Here is a 23,978-nt window from a genome sequence, read left to right as displayed (position 1 = left end):
AAGGTAAAAAATAGACATTAATTATTGCTCTTAAGAAGAAGATTCCTCTGAATAAACACCAGCATGGTTCCCTTGGCCTGTCTTTACTGGCCTTCAAAATGTTGGTGTGATGTTTGCTGCTTTTAGGTAAATGTGGTTTTCTGTTTGCAAAATATTGTAATCTTGTGTTAATTTGTCTTTAATGCATTTTGTTTCTTGCTTTAACCTGTGCTGTGATTCATTTTGTGATTCTTTCAGGAGAAAATACTAAATAAATCAACTTTACTTACCAATTTCCTCCATCCATGGCAGATTTCTGAATTGTAATATCATACAGTGATTTCTCTCTAAAAGCCATTGATCTCGGGAATTTAAGCATTTTTTCAACTTGTTGAATAGGACGTACAGCAGCAATGAGGTTGTCTTTTTAAATAACATTTGTTTTTATATTAGAAGAATGAGGTATTAGGATGATTTATAGGAAGTAATTTTATAACCATCACTGCCAGGTTTACAGAGAACAAACCCAAAAGGGAGAACAGAAGCTTAGGAGTGCTATCCAAGGTACGTTAATTTGGGATCATCTGGACCCCACAAGCTAAACCTTTTTTTTCCAATGATTCTTGATCTTCACTGGTGTCCATGGATTACATGAAATCCTCTCCACCTTTATCCACCTTTGTCATGGTAGGGATAACATGTCAATGTAAGGGTGGGGTCATCTGGACCCCATAAGATAGAACAAGGCTTAAACCAACATGTAGGAATGTTTGCAGTAACAATTCAGACAATGGACTGAAATGTGTAAACTGGGATTTTCTTAAGACGTTATTGCAAAGTCATTTTGGAAATATCTGATTACTCTCACTGGCTCACATGCCCACTGAAAGACATGCGGAAAAATCTTTATGATGGGCAAAAAATTCCAAGCTGTTTTGCTTTTGGTTTTCCAATATCTGACCAGTAAGACCATGAATAAAAATGTTTATATTCTTCTTTTCTTCTTGCTCCCTCCCAAGGATGACTGTTTTACTTATTGGGATGGGCTATGGAGCTTCTCTGGGATGTACTGCAAGTGGAGTTGGAGGTCCGCCATATTAAAAGACGAATGAGCCAGTTAAAGAGGAAAGATTCCCTCTAGACACGTTCCAGGGAAAATAGCTTTATGTTGTAAATGGTAAATAGGGCCTATTTACTTTGCGCTTCACACTCACAATCCCATTTGCCCATGCACACATATGTGGCAGCTCTGCTGCCAAACACTGGCGCCAAACTATAACCACCAGGAGCAATGTGAGGTTCAGTGTCTTGCCCAAGGACACTTCAACACATGGGCTGACAAGACGAGAACCAAACCTGTGATCTTCCGATAACCCAAACTCCTGTACCCAACTGTGTTCCTCTCCAATGCTGGCTTTGTGTCTTTGACTGCAGACATTAGGGCTGCACAATAAATCGCAAATGTATCATTTATCGCGATTTCAAGCTGTGCAATGTCCACATCGCAAAAGTCGGTGAAAATCGCAATAAAAGGTAAACCTTATATATGCTAAAACAACCTTATTGCAACTTGAACTATTTAAATAATTGAATAAATCCCTTTATGCATTAGACCAATCAGATGGAGCCCTTTACATGGTTGACCAATCGGATGGAGCTTTTATGTTAGATGTTGCCCTCCTAATTAGACGAGGCTCCTTTGGAGAATAATTTAAGGTATTTTGACTCTTATTTAAATAAAACGTTTGCAGTGAAATGGAAAGGTTTTTGTTGTTTTTGCTATTTGTTCAATTATTGCAAGTTATATCGTCATCGCAATATTGATCACTAATATCGCACATCGCGAGTTTTCCTCATATCATGCATCTCTAGCAGACACAATCACCTGTTATTATGGATGCAACTTTAATTAGGATTTTTAAAGACAGCATCAATTTGTGTCACATACAACAATCTCTGTACTCACAAATTTAAGTTTAAAACATGATGCATAAAAAAAGGGTAAGAGACCTGGATAGATTTTTTTAACATCTAATCTTAATCATAAGAACTGATCAAATATTTTAAATTTTATTGTTTTTGTGATGTTCCTCAAGGAAAGTATTGTTTTAAAATGCTTGATTTGGTAAAATTCTAAAAAGTGTCACTTGATTGTACAAGTTACTAACAACTGTCCACAAATACAGCTAAACAGAAACTCCAGGTATGCTGTTATTGCTATTTTAAAAGCTTTCCCAGTGGTATTGCTATATTACAGAGTTGCAGCATGTGGAGATCTGCAGCATCATTAAAAAAAAAAGTGTTTTTAAATTGAGGTAAATTTGGAGCGGAAGTGGTTTGATGTGTATTTGCATCAATAGGCGTTAGAGGGCTAAATGCTCAAAGTCCACCCTTAAAGTTGGGGTCACTTAATGAACCATTGATAATAATTACTCATAATGGAAGAGATTTTTCATGATGTCCTTCCTGAAACAACCCTGTATTTTACCCAGGCTGGGGACCGGCACAGGGAGACCCAGACTTGGGCCCCCTTGTGGCCACATAGTTAGGCAGTAGCATGAAGGCCCAAGTACTCACACTGGATGAAGCTCATCGATCTCCCTGGGAAATTAACCATGGTTACCCATGCACCAGTCCGACACACAGCCAACTGAGTCATCAAGCCACTTGTGTAAGTCAAAGACATGCTGGTCCAATAACTTTAGTTTGTTGTAACCCTTGTGCTATCCTAGGCACTTAACCATTGGGAGTTGGGTCATCTAGACCCACTAAACAGTGCTCTGAACCTTTTTTCTTCAATGATTTTTCTTCAATGAAAAAAGTAAAGGTTTCGCTACCAAAGTTGACTGTAACAAAAAGCACCAAACGAATGTCTCCATAAAACCAAATTTATTTACACATAAATAAACCACCAATAACAACTAAAAGTGAAGCTAAAAGGCTTCAGGGTGAACCAAGGCCAAAATAACAAACAAAACCCCAACTAACTGAAACACGTATTCTTACCTGCAAATGAAAGAAAAGGGAAATCAAAGACAAAACTCTAACCTCCCTAACCTAACAAAAACAGGAGAAAACATGTACTAAAGAAAATGGCAGTTCACCCCTACAGCAACACTTAAACAAAATGATAAACCAAAAGACTAATCAGAGTGGGCACAGACAAAACTACAAAGAACTACAAAGAACTACGAATACAAAATACAAAAGTGCAACACACAACTAAACAAGAGGTGAAATCAAAAATAAAATGGAGAAGCGGTCCAAGCTGCAGTGGAGACTGTTGCAGCAAGACTCCCTTCCCAAGGTGTGGAGGTCAAAGTGGTGGCTTTAAAGGCTGCCTCCTCCAGCTCTGGTCCAATGGAGGCCACACCCTTGCCACCACACCTGAAAATAATCAGACAAAGACATGCAAACCCAAAGATCCACAAAACACAGAAGTCCCACTCTGATACAAAAATACACAAAACTCAGAACAAACAAACAAAGCAAAATAAAATACGGCCACAGCCGTAACAGTGTTGCAGAAACAACTGTGGCTTATTCCTCAACCAAAAAAAATGTGAAATAAAATGAAAGATTGATCAAAGGAAAAGTCAGTGAAGGGTGAGTTTTTTACAGCCTTTATAAGGTCTTTATTTTAACGCTCAGACTCCTGCTTTTCATCTGTCTGAAAATCACCGACCCATCTGTTCGCACTTCTTTCTGAAGTTCGGGTTTCTCTGTTCCTCTCCATCCCCTCTTTTAGTTGCATGATCTGAATCCCATTCAGAACTGGCTCCTGCCCACACATCACCCAGGCCATACTCCCACTCATGGCTCTCACTGAGCAGACAAGCAGGTTATTTTTAGAGTTCCGCTGATGGTTTTAAGGATGTTAAGCCCAGATTGTGCCCTGGCTTTTCAGTGAGGAAACAGTCTGTTTCTCTTTTTGCCCCCTCACTTCCATTCATTTCCTTTCATCCTCTCTCTCCGATTCCCTCTCATGCAGCCCTGTCTTGCACTTTCACTTTCTCTCCAACCTGCCTCGCTTTCTTGTCAACTGTCACTAAAAAAAAAAAAAACACCACACCTACTTGCTCACACCTACACTCTTCTCTTGTTGCCCTCTTCTCTCAGAGTTCTCTCAGTATTTGTCTGCACTCTTTTATGCAAAGTGTGTGTGTTTTCTCCCTGCAAGCAATCTGGGGGTATCATCTTTCAAACCCCTGTGCCACTTGGCTGCCTGTCTTCCTGATAAGTGCAAAGTAACGTTTAATTTTTACTTACCTGCAGATCATTATGCAAAGTCGTAGAATTTCCATGGAAACACGGTGGCACAAATTCACAAAAGATTAGTTCTAACATGCTTTGGAAGCATGTGCGGCTAACATGAAAACAGTGTTGAAGTTAGGATTTATTTAGCAGATCTGAAAGTTTATGCAGACTTGTAATTTGAAAGCTCTAAGACATTACAGTTATCATAAATTCACACAATGCTGCTTCTCTTGCACAGCTCAACTCTGCCCTCTGTAGGTGGGTCTCTGAAATGCAGACACAGTGTTGGAGTATTGAACCTAAAAGTTAAAAGCCTTTGTTAGTAGCAGCAATATTCACATGGAAAATGAAAATGTGGCGAATTGTTTTGGGTTAAAGGCGCATGTGTAAAAGCAAACTGGTCACCTAGTTAGTTTGAGCTGGTATAGAATACCACCAGAGGCTTGCTGGAGGGACCTACTGGCTTCTGTGGATCTCGCCAGCTGTGTGAAATAGCCTTCTCCATATGTTAACACTTTACTCCCCAGATATCCACAGTGACAGCGTCACCCTGTCTCTTTAAGAGCCAGTGTGGAATGCTGCGGTTAGGCTAGGCGTTAGGGGTAGTGCCCTCACAACACATAAACACAACCCTTAAAGTGTCTCTGACTCATTCTCACTCTTTCTCCTGTTTCACTCTTTAATGCTGCCCTAGCTTGGCCATTTTGCCTGTAGAGGTTTCTTTTTCTGCTTTGCAGCCGTTGGCACATTTTTATTTTCTTAATGTTATGCCCTCATCGGGCCGGTGCTACAAAATGTTCTTGACTAAATCTTCCTTGTTTCTTTATTCCACATGTGAGAGGGTGAGGATGCTTCACTTCTATTTGAAAAAAAATGCTTTTATAAAAAGTAAAGTTTGTTTTAGATGCCAACATTTTCAACTTTTTTTAATATTTGTGATATTTCCCAATAGTGCATTATTGACCTGCAAAGTATGAAAGAATAAACAAATGTAAATTCCCCATCCAGCTTTTAAACAGCTCAGCAGTTTGAAAGAAAAGAAAATCCTTGCTTGAACTGGGGCGCCCTCATGTGGTCAAGGTTGGCACTACTTCTCCCTATGCATGGGATCAATAGGCAGGCCTCCTTTATTAGATCCAGATTTGACCGTCTGAAGGCACAGATGAATGATTTTTGTAGTCTGGTGAGCAGCCCACATCGAGTTCAGCCTGTCAGACATGTCTGGAGGGACATGGGGGAGGAAAGGGAGACTCTAGCCTCAAAGTGAATGCCTTGAGAAAGCAGGACAGAGGTAAACCCTAAACCTGAGCTGAGCTCAAACTAGCAGGCTTCCAGGGAACAACACTTTTCTTATTGAGCTGGTGAGCTCGACTCAAATGAGAGGTGACAGCATATTCATTTCATGCCATATATTTCTTTAAGGACTTTGTAAAATGCTGCTGAATGATGAGCGGTCAGCGGATTTATAGTTCAGGCGATGATTTAGGCTTTTTAAACGGCCCTACCTTCCTCCTGGTCTGGCCTTTTAATTTCCCCCCCCTCCTTTTCCACAGAAAAATGACATTTTTAGAGGTTTTCTTTCAGCCTGGTGTTACAGGGATGACTTCCTTTTGGAAAGTGTGGTATAAAATATTAATAACCACATACTCTGGACTACAAGGAGGGTGTATAAAGAGATAAAAGGATGCAGGCCGACCTACGCAACACTGTCAGAAATGCAATCATTTGTGGTGATTACGGATGTAAACCAAAAATTCCACCTGAATAAATTGCTTTCTGGAGTTTCTACGACTTTTCATAAAGGTTTTTTTTCATAAAGTGAATACCTTGCTATAACTTTATGGTTCTATCATCCTAATTGTCAATGCACACACGAGCAGGAAGGGTGGACCAGAGCATTTAATACGTTGCTTTGACTGTGGTTGTTTTCATTTTAGCTTTTCTTAGAACAAAGCTCTTGCAGCAAAAGTCAGCTTTGATGCTTCGCTCAGTGAGACTGCGCAAGATAACTGGACAAGTGTCCCATTTTATTGACCAAACCTCTGTCAATTGCTTCACATGGACATTTCAGTACGTGAAAACGTTCGAACTCCAACTCTAATGAACACGAGTCGTGTGCTTACACTGTAAGTAATGCCCTGTCTGGGTATAAGTGCCTGAAAGCGTGCATGAAAAGATTTGATATTCGGCCCTGCCTTCCCTGGTGCCACGCTCCCATTTTCCCCTCTCCCCGAGGAGCAAAGAAAAAGGGCTGGAATGGAATGGGACCAATCTTCATCTCCATATCATCTCTTGGTAGCCCCTTCAACTAAATAAATAACTCATTACAGTTCAGAGTGAGGGGCTTCATTTACTCTTGGCGATGTAATCACAAATGTCTGCAGGTTGCCCGCATCATCTTAAGCACAAGTGCTTTTGGTCGAATCCCAAGAGGCGGCTCTGTGGGAACTTGGAATATCAGTGAGGGGAGACTGTTGCAGCTTTTTTTTTTTTGTGGTAAACTGCTAATCGGGATCACAACTTATAAGGGAACAAAACAAAAAGAAATCACCTAAATTACAGAATGAAAGATTCTTTGAAGTCTCTCTCTGATCATCCTTTGAGCTGTTTTAAAAGCCTTCCCAGTGGTCTTTTAGTTAGGATTATGCCGTTTTGAGAAAAAGAAATTGAAAAACAACAACAACAACAAAAAACAGTGTCATTTTCTAGGACATAGAGCGGCAGTAGTTCATCAAAAATGTACCTTTGAGTTGTGGGCAGGACCACAAGCTCACCCCCACTTCCCATTGTCCATCTTTTTACACCCTCTACTATTTGCTTACAGCCCTTACAGGACTCAGAGAGAAATACTTGCAATACTGAACAGTGCAGGTGAAGTTTTCCAGATGTCTTGTATTTCTTGTAAGATAATCAAGTGTTAAAAAAAACAACAACAATTAACGGCAAATACATTTTAGTCTCCTAAAGTTCAGCCCTCTGTGTAGTTTTTCCAAATCAAAATAATCCAAAAGGAACATTATTAGAAAATTCTATCACTACACTTAAAGTGTTTCCACACATTGGACTGGAAAACATGATCAATGTGTTGAAGAACTTCTGCAGTATCCTGAGGAAGGCAACACAGCAGGCACATGAATGATCAATTTACTTCATTTTAAAACAGTTTTATAGGCCAATTCGATTGGATTAAAAACTTTACTTGGGTAGATTGATCTAATTGTATCATGTGATTGAATTAATTCATCAATGAAGTTGGTGAAAACACCCCTACCCCCAGTCTAACATTACAGATGCACCAAAAATGGCATTAGAGCTACTGGCTAAGCCAGTTACCAGTAAAACCAAGACATACATGGATCTATTTGTCTCCAAGTGGATGCATCAGAATGAAGCGGAGCAGGGAGCTTTGGGCCCACTGATTCTACGTCACAACAAGGTTTTTAAACAGCATTTTGTCATCGATTCACAACGACTTGAATAAAGAAAGCTAAATTTTTAAAGCTAAAAGGTCTATATGTGTACACATCATGAGAATAATGTAACATGAACCAAAAACACGTTTCTTTAACCCTTTGTGCTATCCTAGGCACTTTACCATTGGGAGTTGGGTCATCTAGACCCACTAGACAGTGCGCTGAACCTTTTTTCTTCAATGATTTGTGATCTTCACTGGTGTCCATGGATTACATGAAATCTTTCCCCCTTTATCCACCTTTGTCATGGTAGGAATAACACGTCAAAGTAAGGGTGGGGTCATAGGATAGCACCAGGGTTAAAGGGGGTTAACAGCAGTGAATCGGTGTAAGACGCTAAAGGATCACAGCACTATTTTGACTTCAGTTTTTTTTCAAGACAGTGAATAAAAACACTTCTTTTTTGGGAGTTTATAGGTAATTCTTTGATTCAAGACTTTTTTTTCAACTGGGCTGTTTTAAGTCTAAAAAGTTTGCCAATTGAATTTATGGCTGAAAGAAACTTAGTTTAGAAAATGACTCTTTAGAAGAAGAGAAAAAAAAGAAAAGAAAAGATGGAGCTTTCTTTTTCTGATCATACTGGTGTCAACAGGAGCTCCTGGGCTGTACTTTTTCATGTGTTGCTTTTTGAGGTTTTCATTAGCTGCTGCTTGAATGTGTTGGAGAACTTCTCCTGCAGTATCCTGAGGAAGGCAACACAGCAGGCACATGAATGCCATTTTTTTCAGCCAAACGGATGCTGGGATTTCCGTCCATTGTTTCTTGCTGGGAACATTATTATCAGTGTTGTTGCTTCTAATCATTGCATTAGGAAATGGTGCAACAAACAGAAGGTCTGGTCAGTGTTGAGAGAAGATGTTTCAGTCAGATGTGGACTGTTCTTATGGGAACAATGACATTTCTGATCATTTCTTTCAACTCTTTTTTTTTAGCTTTGTGTTTAGAAACAGTTTTATTAAGTCAACAGATGTTCCTGAAATGTTTTTGAAATTCATTTTCGGATGAACAAATGCCATAGACGGTGTAGAAAAGGGTTTCAGGAGAACGTAGTCATCTCCCCCTCATGTTTTCCAGAAAGCAATGGTTGCAATCGGTTTACAAGCGACCTCGTAGTTTCACTTTGGTCGCCCTGCGTGAAATAGCGACCTTGATGAGGCTGTAAAATGGCATGGCTGGGCAACTTTCCTCACCGTGAATTGCCCCAGTTCATTTGGGGGGGACTCCAGGTCAAAGATGAGGGGGAGGAAATGAAGTTAGTGAAGTGAGTGAGGTCAACTGAGCGGGAAACCTGCTGGAGATGATGATGTTGTGTTTCTTTTTGAATGAATTGATTAAGGGGAACAGGCAGTATGACGTAAAATGCTCACAATACGTTATAAATACATGAAATTAGTCTTTCAGCCAATTTTTATGGTAGTTTTGTTTGTTTGCTATTTTAACAAAATTGTTTAATTTTTTGGAAATAAAAAAAATTCTATTTTTAAGACTAGTTGGTGAATGCAGACATTAAGTGCAGGTTTGGAAACATTTTTAAATGAATTCAATCTGGGAAAAATTACAGTATTTTGACCCTTTGTGCCCCGTTTTCTATGCGTTTTTCCTGCCAGAGGCACCACATGTCCCACGGGAAGTTAAAGTTAACATTTAATAAATCCAGAAAATACATGCTGCTCTTTGATTAAGACATTTATGAACAATAGAGTAAATTAAACAGAAGCCCACGTCTCCCCTCACTCTGTTTAGCCCTGGTTTCATGGCTCACTGGCCTCACACTGCAGGCAAAGGGGAGGTTTTCTCTTTGCTGCTCATTGGCCGCGGATCTCCCTTCTCTGCAGCATTTCCATTCATACTCCCCGCTCTCCTTCGCCCCTCTTACAAAAATTACTCACTGTCATCCGTATTGGGAAGACGCCTTTGACTGGACGGGACTAATTAACTGAAATTGGAGGAGGAGTGATCTGCCAACATCGAAAAGTAGATCGGCGCGTAACGACAGGTGAGTCAGAACAAAGTGCGCACGGTCAGGCGGGAGGACAAGTCATTTTCACACATGTCGTGCCTTTGCGTGTCATTTTAGTCTGGTCAAAATACGATTGAATTATCCTAATATATAATTTAAATACAGGTTCTTGGTGCATTCAAAAAAATAAAATGTAAAGAATGATTGAGTTTGCAGCTGAAGGTTTAGGTTGTTTGCGCTTTAGAGGAAGAGAAAAAAAAATGCAGTGCGCATTTGCTACAAATCAGTCGGTTTTCCTTCATGATGGATAACAGCAAGGAAAGATGCTTAAATTGTAACACTAGAGGGGTCCTGGCCCACGGGGCTGTCTCAGAGGAAGGTTCACGCCGTTTTTCACCAGTCCTTCTCCGCCTAATTGCCCACAGATGCTGAGTCCTATCCTTTTTCTTTAATGTGACGCGCATTCGCGTTTGCGCCAACAATCAAAAATATTAGAACACATAAAAACGTTTAAGATGTGTAAAAAATCATTTTCGTTTATACTCTTCACTGCTTACATTTTTTGCCACCATAGAAATGTTCAATTTAACCAAAATTTTTATCAGCTTTTTTTTTATCTTCTATTTCTTGCATTGTTTTTCGTTTCCACCTGCATTTTCTCACCAGGTGTTGGCTTAAGATCACACAAGCTGTTGCTCTGATCTCACCACATGCAGAACAAGGGAAAACAGCTGGAATCGAGGGACATGATTGTATATTTGTAATCCTGACATGCCAGAGAATTTTCGCTACTGAACTGGACAAAGATGTCCCACGGGAGCTGTAAAGATCCATCCAACGCACTGCACTGCTGTGTCCTGAATGTCCTGACACGCGCATATTCAGCTCATTGGATTTTATATTTTGGAGCAAGTTGCAACGTCTCCTTTCTATTAATGATTGCAGGGGTGGGGGAGTGGGGGGCTGAAAACACCGTCCTCTAAGTGCCCTTTCACCCTAGACTTTGTAAGCTGCACTTATTAAAGCGAAAAGTGTTTCAATATGTGGTAAGCTTTAGGGGAAAACGTGATGGGGGTTGGGATGGGGCCCTCTCTCTCTCTCTTTTTTTTTCCTCTTTTGCAGCCTAGCTCTGATTGGGCCACTCAGAGCAATTCATTGCTGTTAGCAGTGGGTAAGTGGTGGAGTTTTCATCTATTGGTGCAGGTTAATGTACGGGCAGGGGCAATTAAAACCTACCCGTATCTAAAACTGCATAAAGACAAAAAGGGAAGGAAAAAAAAGCCGGGGTTTATGAATGAATGTAGGCTCGATTTGACGTACAGCGTCAGTGGGTGGGGTGGAGGAACGTAGATCAAAAATGAACTTTCCCTTTTTTGGTGGTAGTGGAAACCCATGCGTAACCAGCAGAAGAGTTCACAAAACGACTTGATCTGATAGTTTGAAAAAACACAAGTGACAAATTAAAATAAAGATAATCATAATAAGAAATATTGATTTTTTTTTTTTTTTTTTGCTTTTTATATTTTTGCAGGGGCTCACTGGACACTGCGCTCTCAGAAGACATGTTCCAAACTGTCCCTGACACGTCGTCTTACGTAAAGGTAAGACAGCGCCGTCTCTTGGATCAGGTAATGTTGCAGGGGCACATTAAAAGCGCTTCTTTTCCAGACCTTTGGCCTCATTTCTCCATTTTTCCCGATTTTCCATCTCAAAGAAACGTTTTGACTATAACAATCTGCACCATTAAACTGGTTTGTGCATTTCAAAGCTGGAGGCATGCTTGTGCGCAGCTTGTGCACAAGCATGCACTCTGATATGCCATGGATCAAAACGAAACTGATGACTTTAAATTCCTCCAATAAGCAAAATAAACGAAAAAACGAGAGGTAAAACGCGCTGGGTTCGCCCAGTTTTGTGCCTGACGTCACGAATTCTGCTCCATCTCCGCGCCACGGCTCCGTGAACGTAAATAAAGCCAACAGCTCACATCTGGTTTTCACATAAAACCCGCATGGCGTCACATGTGGCGCAGCGGGGATACCTGCGACAGCTCTGCGCGCGACAGCAGAATCTGACAAACGCATTCTTTCATAAAAATACAAAATAAAAAAAGGGCGGCACTATCGAATCTTAATAAATGCGCAAACTTTGGCCACGTCCACCACAATAATCTGCCGAAGCTGACTGCTGGGATTGTGCTCCAATAAAATGAGTCATTGTACAGAGACGAGCTTATGGTCATATCTTCATAATCAAGGTATTTTTCCAAGGGCGACTTGCTAATGTTTTGAAGACTTATTCCCCTTTTGAATAAGGGCCCCTTTCATCCAGCCACAGCGTTTGTGCCACCGCGGAGAGACTTTGCGTTTCAGGGCCCCGAACAATTCCTGATGTGTTGTGGGAGAGTTGAATAGCAGGGAATGTTTAAGGAGAAAATAGTCGCCCAAATGACCCTTTCTGCTGCCTTTCACTGTTTAATCTCCACCTTAAAGGGCTTCCATCTCATATTTTGGAAATGTGGAAATGCAAACTCAATTATTTCTGTTTGCTCTGATTAAAGCACACTTGAGTTTCTTCTCCTTTTTCTGTCTGGATTTTGTGTGTCTTTTCTTTGACCTGCTCTGACTTGCGCACTCACAGTCATTGAAATGTTGGTCAACATGTGGCACGCCTCAATTCAGAACTCAAAAAGAAATATTTCTCATTCAAGTTTATGCACTGCCCAGCATTTGGTTTTGTTTGGTTAAGGCCTGGCGAGACTGGAACTCTCCAATAAAAATAAATCTCAAATTAATTATGGCCTGGAGCGAGGGGCCAGACAGTTCGTGCTCATATGTGCTGCAGACTCCACTTTTTGCCCTCAGTATTTTGACTGGGACTGTCTTTTAGCCTGAGAGGAGGAATGATTTGAATACAAGTCTGCAGTTTAATAAAAAGGAAAGTTTGCACATGAAAACATATCTCTTTTTTGGTTTCTTCTTTTGGAACAAAAACAACGTGGGAACAACTGTGCATTCTAAATAAAGCACACGGTGCTTCTATTCTCTGTTGGTTTTAAAAACACTTTCAGAAATGTGCAAATAGGATGTGACAGGAGGTGAATGCAACCCAGCAGAGAGAGCCAGGAGGAGTTTTTCTTTTTGCCTTGTAAAACCTGCAGCCATATCCTGTAACTGTGATTCTCCATGCCTCAAACTTTCATATAAGCCTTGATGAGAAAAAAAAAAAAAAGATAGCCACAAACAATTGAAAAGCTGCAGCACAGAAACTCACCAAAGTGTCCGCCCACATTTGGCTTCTTGCCACAACGGCAGACAGTAGAGCTACTGGCTCGTGGTGTAAGAAGAAATGTCTGGCTGTCTAGATCCAGTGTCAAGCCAGATGTTCTGTGGTTCACTGTGTAAACCAACTTGCATCTGTTTATAGATCGTCCAAAGTGTTTGTTACCACTGTATTCATGATGATCTTCCTGCCCACACAATCTCCCTGATAAGCTGCATGGCAGTTATGGCAGGTATTCTGAGATACAGGGAGTGGACTTTTTGCTGAACTTTGTACTGATTTGGCTTAATAAAACAAAGCTTATTTATATTATTTAACACCAATCATGTAAAATAATATCAAATTATAGAAACGGTTTCTGAAATATTGGCACAACTATGCTTCTGCATGTGGGCTTGAAATGAAGATAAATGCATGAATGGAAGCTGTTGTCATGAATCCAAACAAGTGGATTAGGAAACGTATTTCAGTTCCTACTTTCAGATCCCTGCATGATGGATCTACTATTTCAGAATTTGCCTCTTTAGTCACATTGCAACAAAAAGGGATGTGAAGGACGCTGGAATGCAAAGGAAAACAAAAAAGAATCCAAGTCAGTCACTGAAGAGTTAAACAAGGTGTCTCCCTTAATTACACCAGTCTGAAATGGCCTCAGGCAGGAGAAGCCTTGACCCTTAGCAGGATCCAGATGTGGTAGTCCCAAGGGTGGGGGCCCACAGCTCCACCAGACCCCCAAGTGGAGAACAGACAGGCCGGCCCTGCCGTCAGTGGCAGCAGCAGCGCAGGTTTGGTGACTGAGAGGCCGCTAAAGGCAGAACCCCCAACAATGATGGAAACAAAATACAAAGCAAAACACGACATTCTGACCGAAGAGGAAGAATAAATGCAGATTTTTGCATAATCCTAAAAAAATTTTCTTCATGCCCGTTCGGACTGCCATCCTCGGCTGGTGGAATGACCCTCATACTTTTTTCTTTTTTAATATAATGTACCTAGCCTTCTTAAAACGCTTAAAACAAAAGAAACAATGTCAAAAATTCTTATTTAAATAAACACTTCCAACTAAAGCTGACCTGGTAGAATTTCTTTTTGACGGTCTGCTCACGTTCAGACCTGCCTGGCTCCTTTTCCTCCTTTTCCAGCATCTGCGTTGGAATTGCGCTTTAATTGATGAGGGTAATTTCATAGAGCAGACGAGGGAGGGGGGAGACCTAGACTGGGGGGTGGGGATTGACAAATCCTTTTCGGAGATCTGAGTGGATGTGGAGAAACTTAGCATTGATTAAAAAACATAATAATAATAATAATAATAATATGTTTTGCTGCAGTTTTATGTTTGTGAAGTAGCAGTTGGATACGTGTCGCACACCCTGAAGTAATGGTGCCCCCTTTTTATTGGTTCTGCAGGAAAGCAGCAGACTTTAAATACAATAAAATAAAGTACTAAAATAGAAGGAAAAGCAACAAAATTCTCGCTATAGGTATTGGGTTTCTACATTTTGATTTTATGCATCTCTGGCTTTAAGCCTGAAAAACAAAACGTATCCTTATTCAAGCTTGAGGTTTACCCCCTTCCAATAGATGGAAGCTGCGCTTAGTCGGATTTACAGAGGGATGGAGGGAGGCATGGCCAGATGTGAGTATAGGATGTAGACGCGTGAATCCAAAGCCTGAAAAAATGGCACAAGAGGCTGGAAGGACTGTAAAAGTCCTTCCAGAAAGCCTCAGTCCAATGTGTGAGGACACAATTCATAAGCGAGGCAAACGGCAAACCCCTCCACACCACATGCTGCGACATTCATTGCTGTGAAAGAATCCACACGACAACACGCACACAGCAATGGCCGCGCACGGCGCGAGCAGCCATCCTGTAAATATTTCCGAGCAGAAAAACATAACAGCGCAGCGAACACTCAATTGTTTTCCCTGCTTATCTCTCTGGGACAGTATCCTGCTGTTTTTTTGAAGGCAGGGCTTTCGGTGACACACAGCTTCCTCCTCAACCTTCTCAACAGTGGTGACTTCACTTCCCAAATTTAGAGGAAAGAAAAAACTCAATCCGGTAAAAGTGTCTCTTTCTCTCCGCCACATACCGGCCACTGGAATTAATTCAGGAGCGTGTCATGTTTGGAATATCGTCGGGGTCCGCGAAAATTTGCGCAAAATGGACGGAACTATTAAGGTAAGGGTGGAGATCGGGGAGTAGGAGTTTGTGGGAGACCGTTTTTTCGGAGTTGCGCCTCCTTTTTCAAGCAATGGGTTGAAATCCTGCCCTGTGTGTCGGTCTGTGAGTTGGGACCTCCAGTCTGCGGACGATGAGCGCGTTTTTTGCCTCGGTCTGAAAGCGGTAACAGACTTTCGCTATTTTTTCTTCCTTCTCTGTGTAAACTTTTGTTTTTCTTTCGCAAGAAACCGCCGGGTTTGAGGAGACTCGGAAGGACTGGCTCATAAATCAGATCGGACTGTCGGGTCCAGGCGCACCGTTACGCGCGTCTGGAAAGGCACAAAGGATTTGTTCACACGAAACACCTAGAGGTTTTTTTGCTGTTGTAATTTTTATTTTTATTTTTTTTCTTGCCAAAGTTGAATGAACCCGTTGGCTCTGCGGTTTTTTTTTTTTTGAGTGCGGGCAGCGGGAATTGGGCAGTAACCTGGATTGGATGCACCGCTGGATACGAAGCGTTGAGCTGCGCAACAGCGGTGTGGCACATCGCCCGGCTCATTACAGAGATCTTGTCATGGGTCAAGAAATATGGCTTTTTAATGTTGTCTGACAAATAAAAACACATTATTTGTTACTTCCTTTCATGATCTCAGAACCTCCTCCGCCGCCGGACAGTTTTGTACAACAGCAGAGGGAAAGCTGTCATTTGGTAACTCCACAGTTTGCAATACGTTGAACCGCAAAACTTCACAATGATACCTCGGCTTGCTCCTTGTGATGTTGCTCAACTATTTTGAAACGAGGTGAAACTGTCAGAGAGCTGGTCCACATTAGCCGTGGATACTTGGTCCTTACACCCTAAATCCAGATGCGTTCTGGCCATTGGCTCCAGATGTTGAATAGCAAGTTAGTTACTCCTGCGATGCGTTCAAGGAGTCTTCTGGTTAAAAAAAAGTGCAGGTTCTTTAGGATTGCTTCTGCTGTGAAAGATTTGAATTTGTTTGTTGGGGGGGGGGTCTCCTTTTTGCCCTTTTTGGTAGTTTTAACGCAGCTTGTTTGTAGAAGTTGGGTGTGGTGTGCATTTTTGGAAGAGTGTTAAAGTGAAAAACAAACAAACAAAAACAAATGTCAGCTTGCCTATATTGTCTGCGCCTTTAGGCTTTACAATCATCGCCCACGGATTTTGTTTGGTCGTGCCTTTGCCACGCTACAGGATGATGTGCATTTCCCTGCAGTTTTTATTTTTTTCCACAGCAGGCAGTCGTGACAGTCAGAGTCCTAATCGAGTACCTGGGTGTAAATGAACGGCTGCTGGAGCTGCATTCATGCCCTCTGAAAGAAAGGAAGGACTCTCTAACCATGAGAGCTTCCTGCTCTATACACTATCTTTTCCTGACAGGTTTCCTCTTTCTCCTTAAAACAAAAGACAGGAATGCCCCCCCCCACCCCCCGTGCGGCTCCTGTTGGATTGGCTGTGTGTGAACGCCAAACAGATGCACGTGCAGTCTGGATGTGAAGCTTTTGCGTGCATGTCCAAGTCTGCTCCAGACGCGTCGTGACGCATTTGAGGAGACTGGCTTAGCTGATGTAAACAGCGCGACGATGGTGGCTCCCAGCAGGTGTCACACTCACACAAAGCTTGTGATGGCACTCGCAAACGCGAACATGGTTTATTTGCTGCCTTTCCCTCCTTTGTCTGGAGTACCCAAAAGGCTCAGAAATAGATTTTCGTTTACGTTTGGTACTGAAATGCACCGCGCATTTATCATTTGGACCTTTATTTTATTTTTTATCAAATCTGGTATGGATCTTTTTGGAAATTTGTTACTTCCGACATTGCTCCATGTTGAGCAACTTATCTCTGGTAGATGTAGCAAAACGTAACTGCCTGTTGCCCTCTCTGGTGGTGCACGTGTTCTCAAAAGATATAAAGAAAACAGCAAACTGGCAGCCTTTCATCCTCTCTCCTACAAAGTGCTTATGTTTAAAACCACTGCAATCTTGATACATGTATGCCAATCATTGCTCCAATTGCAGAGGCCGATATGTCACAGTAAATATAGCGTGTAACTGTCTTAATAGTTCCCAAAGTCCTTATCAGGCTGTAATAAGACATTCTCTCACTATTTCACACTTTATCATGAGCAAACTTGCTGCTGTGCTCAGCTAAGATAATGTGTTTCACTGCCAGACTGTGATGGATCCTCTGATGAAATCAGTAGAAAAAACAGACAAAAAAAGACAGATGTGTAAATGCCCTGAATAGGTTCATTTCTTAAATTTGACGTTTGAGACCGAAATAGTCCAAAAAGTTGACATTTATTTTCCTAATTTCCCATATACACCCCTAAATAGTCGTTTAAAGGAAAATTAAAAAAAGTTTAATTCATCAACTGGGCCATGCCTTTAAAAATGTCTCATCCATCCTAATTCTCCCTGAATTTGAGTAATATATTTGACCATCAGTGATGTTCCTGATCACCAACTTGCGTATTTTTACGCAAGAGATTTTGATCTGCTTCGTAAGAATTACGTGACAAATTAAGCTAGAGTTAAGGATGGATTTAATGTCTCTTTCTGAACATCGCAGAAGAGCTGCCTTGTGTATTTGTTATATTTGAATCATAATGTCGGACACTTTTTTGTTAACATGAAACATTTATCTTTGCATGATGTGTCTACCAAAAGGCTTATATTGTGAAGCTGAAAATTGCATTTTCACTTCTGAGAATGGAGCAGCTGTATGTTGGAAATATTGATGCATCCAGTAGTTGCTGCCCTGTGGCATACTGGAATGAAATAAGTCAGTCTTTGGGATTAGACATGTCTCAGTCTCAGCTGTGCCATCAGATCCCGCAGCAGATCCAGATGTACTTCAGAACCCATTCTAATCCTCTCAGGCCTGCAGTGGCCTGGTTTCATTTCATACTTAGCCTTTTTCTTTAAATGAACAGAGGCATTAAGGCAAGCGCTGACTCATAAGTAATTTGGATTTCAGTTGAAAATTATGTCTGTCTGAATTTTTCATTGCTAAGTACAAAAAGTGGCATCTAAATGGTAGATTTTAGACAAAAAAAAAACGTGTTTTACTATTGATATCACACAAGGAGCATGTTGAAACCACACAATATCAAGGCCAGCTCCACAAGTTTCAGAGTTTGTTTTCTTTAATAAACTTACATTGCTCCAGCTGAGCCAAAGTAGAGAGGTCAGTGTGAGCCCCTGCTTCTGTTGAGTCTTCAGCTGCAGAGGGAAGTCCAGCAATCAGACAAGATGAACCCTGCAGGGCCAGAAAGGGGATCGCAGAGTCCACTGAAATTATGAAAATAGGCTGTTATTCAGAAAAGGAAATAGTTCAACTTCAAGAATCATGGAAAGTTAGATTTGCAATCTGATACATTGGCTTTTTCTGCTGCTTTGGAGACTTTTTGTTGTTATTATGTATTTAAATTGAAAGTAAATATAATTTTTGTGGTTAGTGTCTGTGTTAATGTGTAAACCAGGATGCCTGGATCATCTTATCTTACGGCTTTGTCATACACCCTTGTGGGTATGATGGTAGTCATCTTGACATCAACAGGAAGCTATCGTTGCTACATGAACTGTATACACAAACTACTGAGGATGCCAGACTGTGATATGACCTATAACTGCACATAATTACAGTAAACAAAATCACACACAAGAGATTGAAAGGTGGATTTCACAATTTTCTGCATGATCTTAAAAAACCACTTGAGCTTTGATTGCTGGTGCCTTTGGTAGCTTGATGATAAAATGGATTCAACTTTTATGCTGTAATGTCAATTCTCACCTATTTGACGTAGACATAGCATGCATCTTTATTTTTAAAGCTCACATTATTTCCTGATTTAATACAATGTGGGTCCTCCTTTACTTAAATGTAGAGGCTATGCCAGCGTTTCATTTTTAACCATATCTTTAAAGCTGTATGTTAGCTGTTATGTTGGAAGTGGGGGAAAAGTGTCTTTCTATATTCTTGTATACTATATATATTTATTTATAATTATGATGAAATACTGAAAATAAGTATAGGGTGTCTGTAGAAGGTGAAATGCAAGTTTACCTGATTCTGAACTGGGGCTGTGATGTCGCACTTCTTTGCAAGTTTGAATAGCTGACTGGATGACTTACTTCTAGACTTTGACCCAGAAACGGTGCCAGATACTTGTCACTTTTTTTGCTTAAAGTTCCATAATATAAACAAATGATTTCATCCCATAATATATGGGAACATTTTAAAGAAATCTGCTTCCATGTTTGTCGATTTTTACCGTTTTCCAATTTAAATCTTAGCAAAAAGTGATATTATTTTCATCGTGTGCAATGATCCGTGTTAGGAATATCTTGGTAAATGGGATTGAAAACATACCAAGTATTTGTGTTCTTCACCCCCAGGAGGCGCTATCAGTGGTGAGTGAAGACCAGTCCTTATTCGAGCCTCCGTACGCTGCTGCTGCCCCTCTTCCCAAAACAGATATGACTGCATCTGGCACACAGGATTATGGCCAGACCCACAAAATAAACCCGCTACCCCCACAGCAGGAGTGGATCAACCAACCTGTGCGGGTCAATGTCAAGAGAGAGTATGAGCACATGAACGGCTCCAGGTATGACATGACAACTACACTCTGTAGTCCAAACCCAACAAAAAGCTATTCCTGTTTTTTAATTTATTTTTCAAAATGTAACTCGTGCCTTTTCTGGTATTTGATATGCTTGGCAAGTCAAGTGTAGGGATTACACATCTTGTGCCAAAGTCAATTGGTAATAAGGCAAATGTAACACAACTCAATTTATCTGCCGATAATGTTTTTAAGGATATGTGTGTGTGTGTTTGTGCAGCAGAGAATCTCCTGTGGACTGCAGCGTGGGTAAATGCAATAAGCTTGTGGGGGGTAATGACACATCTCAGATGACTTATGGAAACTACATGGATGAGAAGAGCGCTCCTCCTCCCAACATGACCACCAATGAAAGGAGGGTCATTGTACCTGCAGGTGAGGATGGGCTTTTGAGCAAGCCACCTGTCGTGTTTGCCAAGTCACTGCATGTAAGGTGGAAAGCAATGATATTAAACCCTTGAATGAAATCGCTTCATTTTTACTGTTGTGAATTTTCTCTATACTCTCTAACTACTACTTTGCCAAAGAAGATTCATAAACCTATTCTCATTTATAAGACATTTTACGAAAAGTACATGTGAATCCATTGTGTTGATGGACGAAAACTTTAATGATTTATAAGAAATACATTAAAATCCTTTTTTTAATAAAAAAAATGGTTCAAACGCAATGCATTGTGGTCTACATTTGCCAGTCTAGTGACCATTGATGCACACTCATTTTTCGCATAGACTTCAGTTTCTAGTGCACTCGATTTTGGAATTAAAGATCTGGATAGCTCTACAAAATGGCAAACACACTATACAGTGCACTATGTAGTAAATAGTGAAGGAATTCAAACCCAACATTTGTATTTTTTTATTTTAAATGCTTTTGCGAAGCGTTTAAAGCAATACTTTGTGTTGCCATGCCTGTTCTATCAAATCTGTCAAATTCATTGCTGGACTAAATTCAGCCTTTTTTGGCATTTCATCTAACGCTTTCCAGAAAAGAAAATATTTTTCTATGCAGTATTTTCAGAATAATTGGTTCCTACGCATAAATGATATAATTAAAGCTGAGGGGAGTATTGGAAAGTTTTCCATTGAATGACGTGAACAGTTACTCATCTATTCACTTAAAACAGGTTTGCTCAATGCCACAAAATGGCCAATGCTGAGTTGGAGGTTGTTTTCTAAATTTGCTTTGCAGTATATCAGGGTGAAAGCTGTTTGGCAAAACTGCATTCACATGTTTGAGCGGACTTTATTGCTGCAATGGCCAAAGTCCAAAAATGGCATAGCATGGTGCTGAAAAAGTACCTGAAAATATATACGAGACATCTGCTTGAATGACATTTACAGAGGAGTAATTATTTAACACAAACTTGAAGTTGACACTTAATTTATCTCTATTTTTACTTGACGTTTCATCTTTGAAGGACAGTTAAACTCATGAAGTGTCCACAATGAACTCACACTGTCTGCTTGTGGGTTTCTGCAGATCCCTCACTGTGGTCTCATGACCATGTACGCCAGTGGCTAGAGTGGGCCATCAAGGAGTATGGCTTGCTAGAGATCGACACAGCAATGTTTCAAAACACAGACGGCAAAGAGCTCTGCAAGATGAGCAAAGAGGACTTCCTCCGGCTTACCACCATGTACAACGCAGAAGTGCTTCTGTCACATCTCAATTACCTCAGGGAAAGTAAGTTCACCATATGTATATCTTTACAGAAATTAATTAAAAATAAGAGTTTCAAAATTGCACTCTGACATTAATCTCAAATGAGTTTGATGAAAGACTGATGAAAGAACACAAAATGGAAAAAGAGTTGCCTATAAAGCCTGCAAAACCATTTTTTGCAAACAGGCTGGAATCTGATTAGGAATAAAAATAATGGATTGGATTTATCTGTGCTTTTAATGTGTCCAATACTCATTCGCTCATCATTCATACTTGGTGATGGTAAGCTACTGATGTGGCCACAGCTGCCTTGGAGCAGAATGACAGAGGCATGGCTGCCAGTTTATGCCTACGGCCCATCTGACCATCACTAAAACATTTATACGCATTCACACAGCAAAGAGCCACACTGGAGGCTGGGAGGGTGACGTGTCTTGCCCAAGGACACAACAGTGGTTGACTGGGGGGAGCAGGGATTGAACCGTAGACATTTCGATCATTGGTAAACCTGCTCAACTTTTTTTCTTGAAGGTATTTTTACATAATAGTTACTCTGCTACGAAAGAAATGTGGACTAAGAGGGCTTCTTTCCCTTCTTGAGATAACCATCAACTGCCGGTACATCTCCCACTACACTTTGCAGTACATTATTCCACATGGTCCAGGGAGAGAGATGAAGCCCAGGTGCATTGCCTCAGGAATTGAACCAGGCCTGTATGTTCTGCACGGCAGAGAAAGCTGATCTGCAATTTGCAATAGCAGCAGCTAAATTTGAGCCTTTTACCTTTGAAGAGACCTCAGAGTGATCCAGCTTCATATGATTTTGGAAGGAATCGAAGCCAGTTTGCAGAGACTGCATGCAAATGACATTTTGACATAAGATGCAACATCTGGTGTGGCTTTAGCTGGAAGACACAGCTGTGCCTGGTTCAGACACGAAGACCTTAGTGTCCACTGTTAACTATAAAAGTGAGAAAATCTTGACTGATGTGATTGTTTCACATGTACAGTATAGTTTGTCCAAAGTGTTGTTATTTTCTTAAGAAGTGGGAGTGACTCTGAGCTTGACTTAATTTAACATTTCTTTAAAACTTGCAAGAAGTCTTGATGTGATGTAATGGTTCTTGCATTTTGTTAATGTCAACAGTTTTCTCCATGCACCAGGTCTGGACTGAGGGAGATGCTTGCCATGAGTATAACGGCCTCATTGTGAAGCTCTACAGCGGGTGGATCTGTCTGACAGCCAATGTGCACACTCTGCAGTGCACTTTTCATTATGGCCGCTGGCTGCAGGACTTAGATGGCTTAGGCTCGCTGCACTATGGATCTGGCCATGGCAGCACTTGTTATGATTTCAACTTCGCGTTCCTTGTAGACAGGAGAGATGTCTTGGGAATCTTCTCAACTCGCCATTTAAAATTGCCTTGGATTTGTTCCCAAAAAGCCAAAAAGATGTAGGCTCTCATGCGTGGGTGTTGTAGCCTGTTTATGGTTTATAGCTAAAGTACATTAGCCCATGTAAAGACTGAAAATAGGACAGCGTGAAAGATATAGCAGTACAACGCAGGCCTTGCAAGGCTTATGATTTGTAGAATAAAGCTGTTCTCCCTTCCCCTTGAGCACAAACAAACACAAGATTAGAACGTGGTTCTACTCAGAAAGAAAGACTTCTGGATTCAGTCATTAGAGCTAATTTTCAGACAAGCCCCCAGAATGCAGACAAATGGAGAAAAAGAGGCAGGGTTGAGCCAAACCTCAGGAAGCATTAGTGAATATAGGTCATGTGATGTCGTCTTACCACCACATTAAGTAGTCCAGAACCCCAAACCTCCCTACAAGAAATGGATGGTCCAATCATCATTTTTCTTCAAACATCTGTGTGCACTATGTGTGTGTTTGGTTCTGTTTATTGAAGCTCTGATTAACATTCCTTTGTGTCATTAAGCCTTGTATGTACACTTGGCAAAGGGCAAGGACACTTCCACGCCCTACAGCCATACCATAACAAAACACTCCTGCCACGTCATGTGCACAACTGTTGCTCAGACACCCACACTGTAGTGCAAGCCCAACATCTGTCTCGCTGCCCAGCTGCTTACAGTAAAAAGGGTAGTTGCATTATTTTAGCTTCGCTGCTGGTCACTTATCCAAAGTTTTATAAGTGATGGCCGCCCACACCCCAATGTGCTTTCAATTTGGGCTGCAATTTGAGAATTTGTTCAAATTAGTCTGTCAGGGAGGGACCACGGACTGTTTGCTTTATCGCACCCATGTAGGTCGGTTTGATACCACATGTGCTGGAAGCAGAGCAGAGCAACAAACCTCAGACTGTGTAGTATTTGCAGTATCTTCCAACAATCATAGATGCAAGGGAAGACTGAGAGAATGAGAAGGCAGAGAGAATGCCAAGAGTAGATCTGCTGCAGATCTAACGAAACAGGGTAGAAAAAGTGAATGAAGCAATACATATTTAGCACAAGAAGTGTACCGTAGTTATTTGAAAAAAGAAAAAGAGCCTTTGAGTGAGAGACAGCTAAAGAGCATTGAAAAAA

At 40.9% G+C, this 23,978-nt stretch overlaps 1 protein-coding gene across 10 annotated transcripts in view; it reads left to right on the top strand.

The window, feature by feature from the left end:
• The first annotated feature begins 8,575 nt into the window (after positions 1 to 8,575).
• fli1 (Fli-1 proto-oncogene, ETS transcription factor) overlaps positions 8,576 to 23,978 on the top strand; it is a 34,811-nt gene continuing 19,408 nt past the window's right edge. The window contains exons 1-5 of one of the 10 annotated variants that reach the window (XM_011482907.4): positions 8,576 to 9,705; positions 11,201 to 11,270; positions 19,535 to 19,746; positions 19,982 to 20,136; positions 21,244 to 21,447. In XM_011482907.4, coding sequence (XP_011481209.1) covers positions 11,232 to 11,270; positions 19,535 to 19,746; positions 19,982 to 20,136; positions 21,244 to 21,447 — 610 coding nt within the window. In that variant the 5' untranslated portion in view covers positions 8,576 to 9,705; positions 11,201 to 11,231. Of the gene's footprint in view, positions 9,706 to 11,200; positions 11,271 to 14,653; positions 15,134 to 15,179; positions 15,299 to 15,480; positions 15,652 to 15,768; positions 15,825 to 19,534; positions 19,747 to 19,981; positions 20,137 to 21,243; positions 21,448 to 23,978 lie in introns of those variants that run through there. The other 9 variants (XM_020708456.3, XM_078929739.1, XM_078929738.1 and 6 more) reach the window with 9 other exon arrangements.

This window comes from Oryzias latipes, chromosome 13 (assembly GCF_053564925.1).
Source record: "Oryzias latipes strain Hd-rR chromosome 13, Olatipes_Hd-rR_3.1".
In the NCBI taxonomy this organism is placed as follows: domain Eukaryota; kingdom Metazoa; phylum Chordata; class Actinopteri; order Beloniformes; family Adrianichthyidae; genus Oryzias; species Oryzias latipes.
The sequence above is the reverse complement of the archived record's forward strand: the minus strand, read 5'-3'. Positions and strand labels throughout refer to the sequence as shown.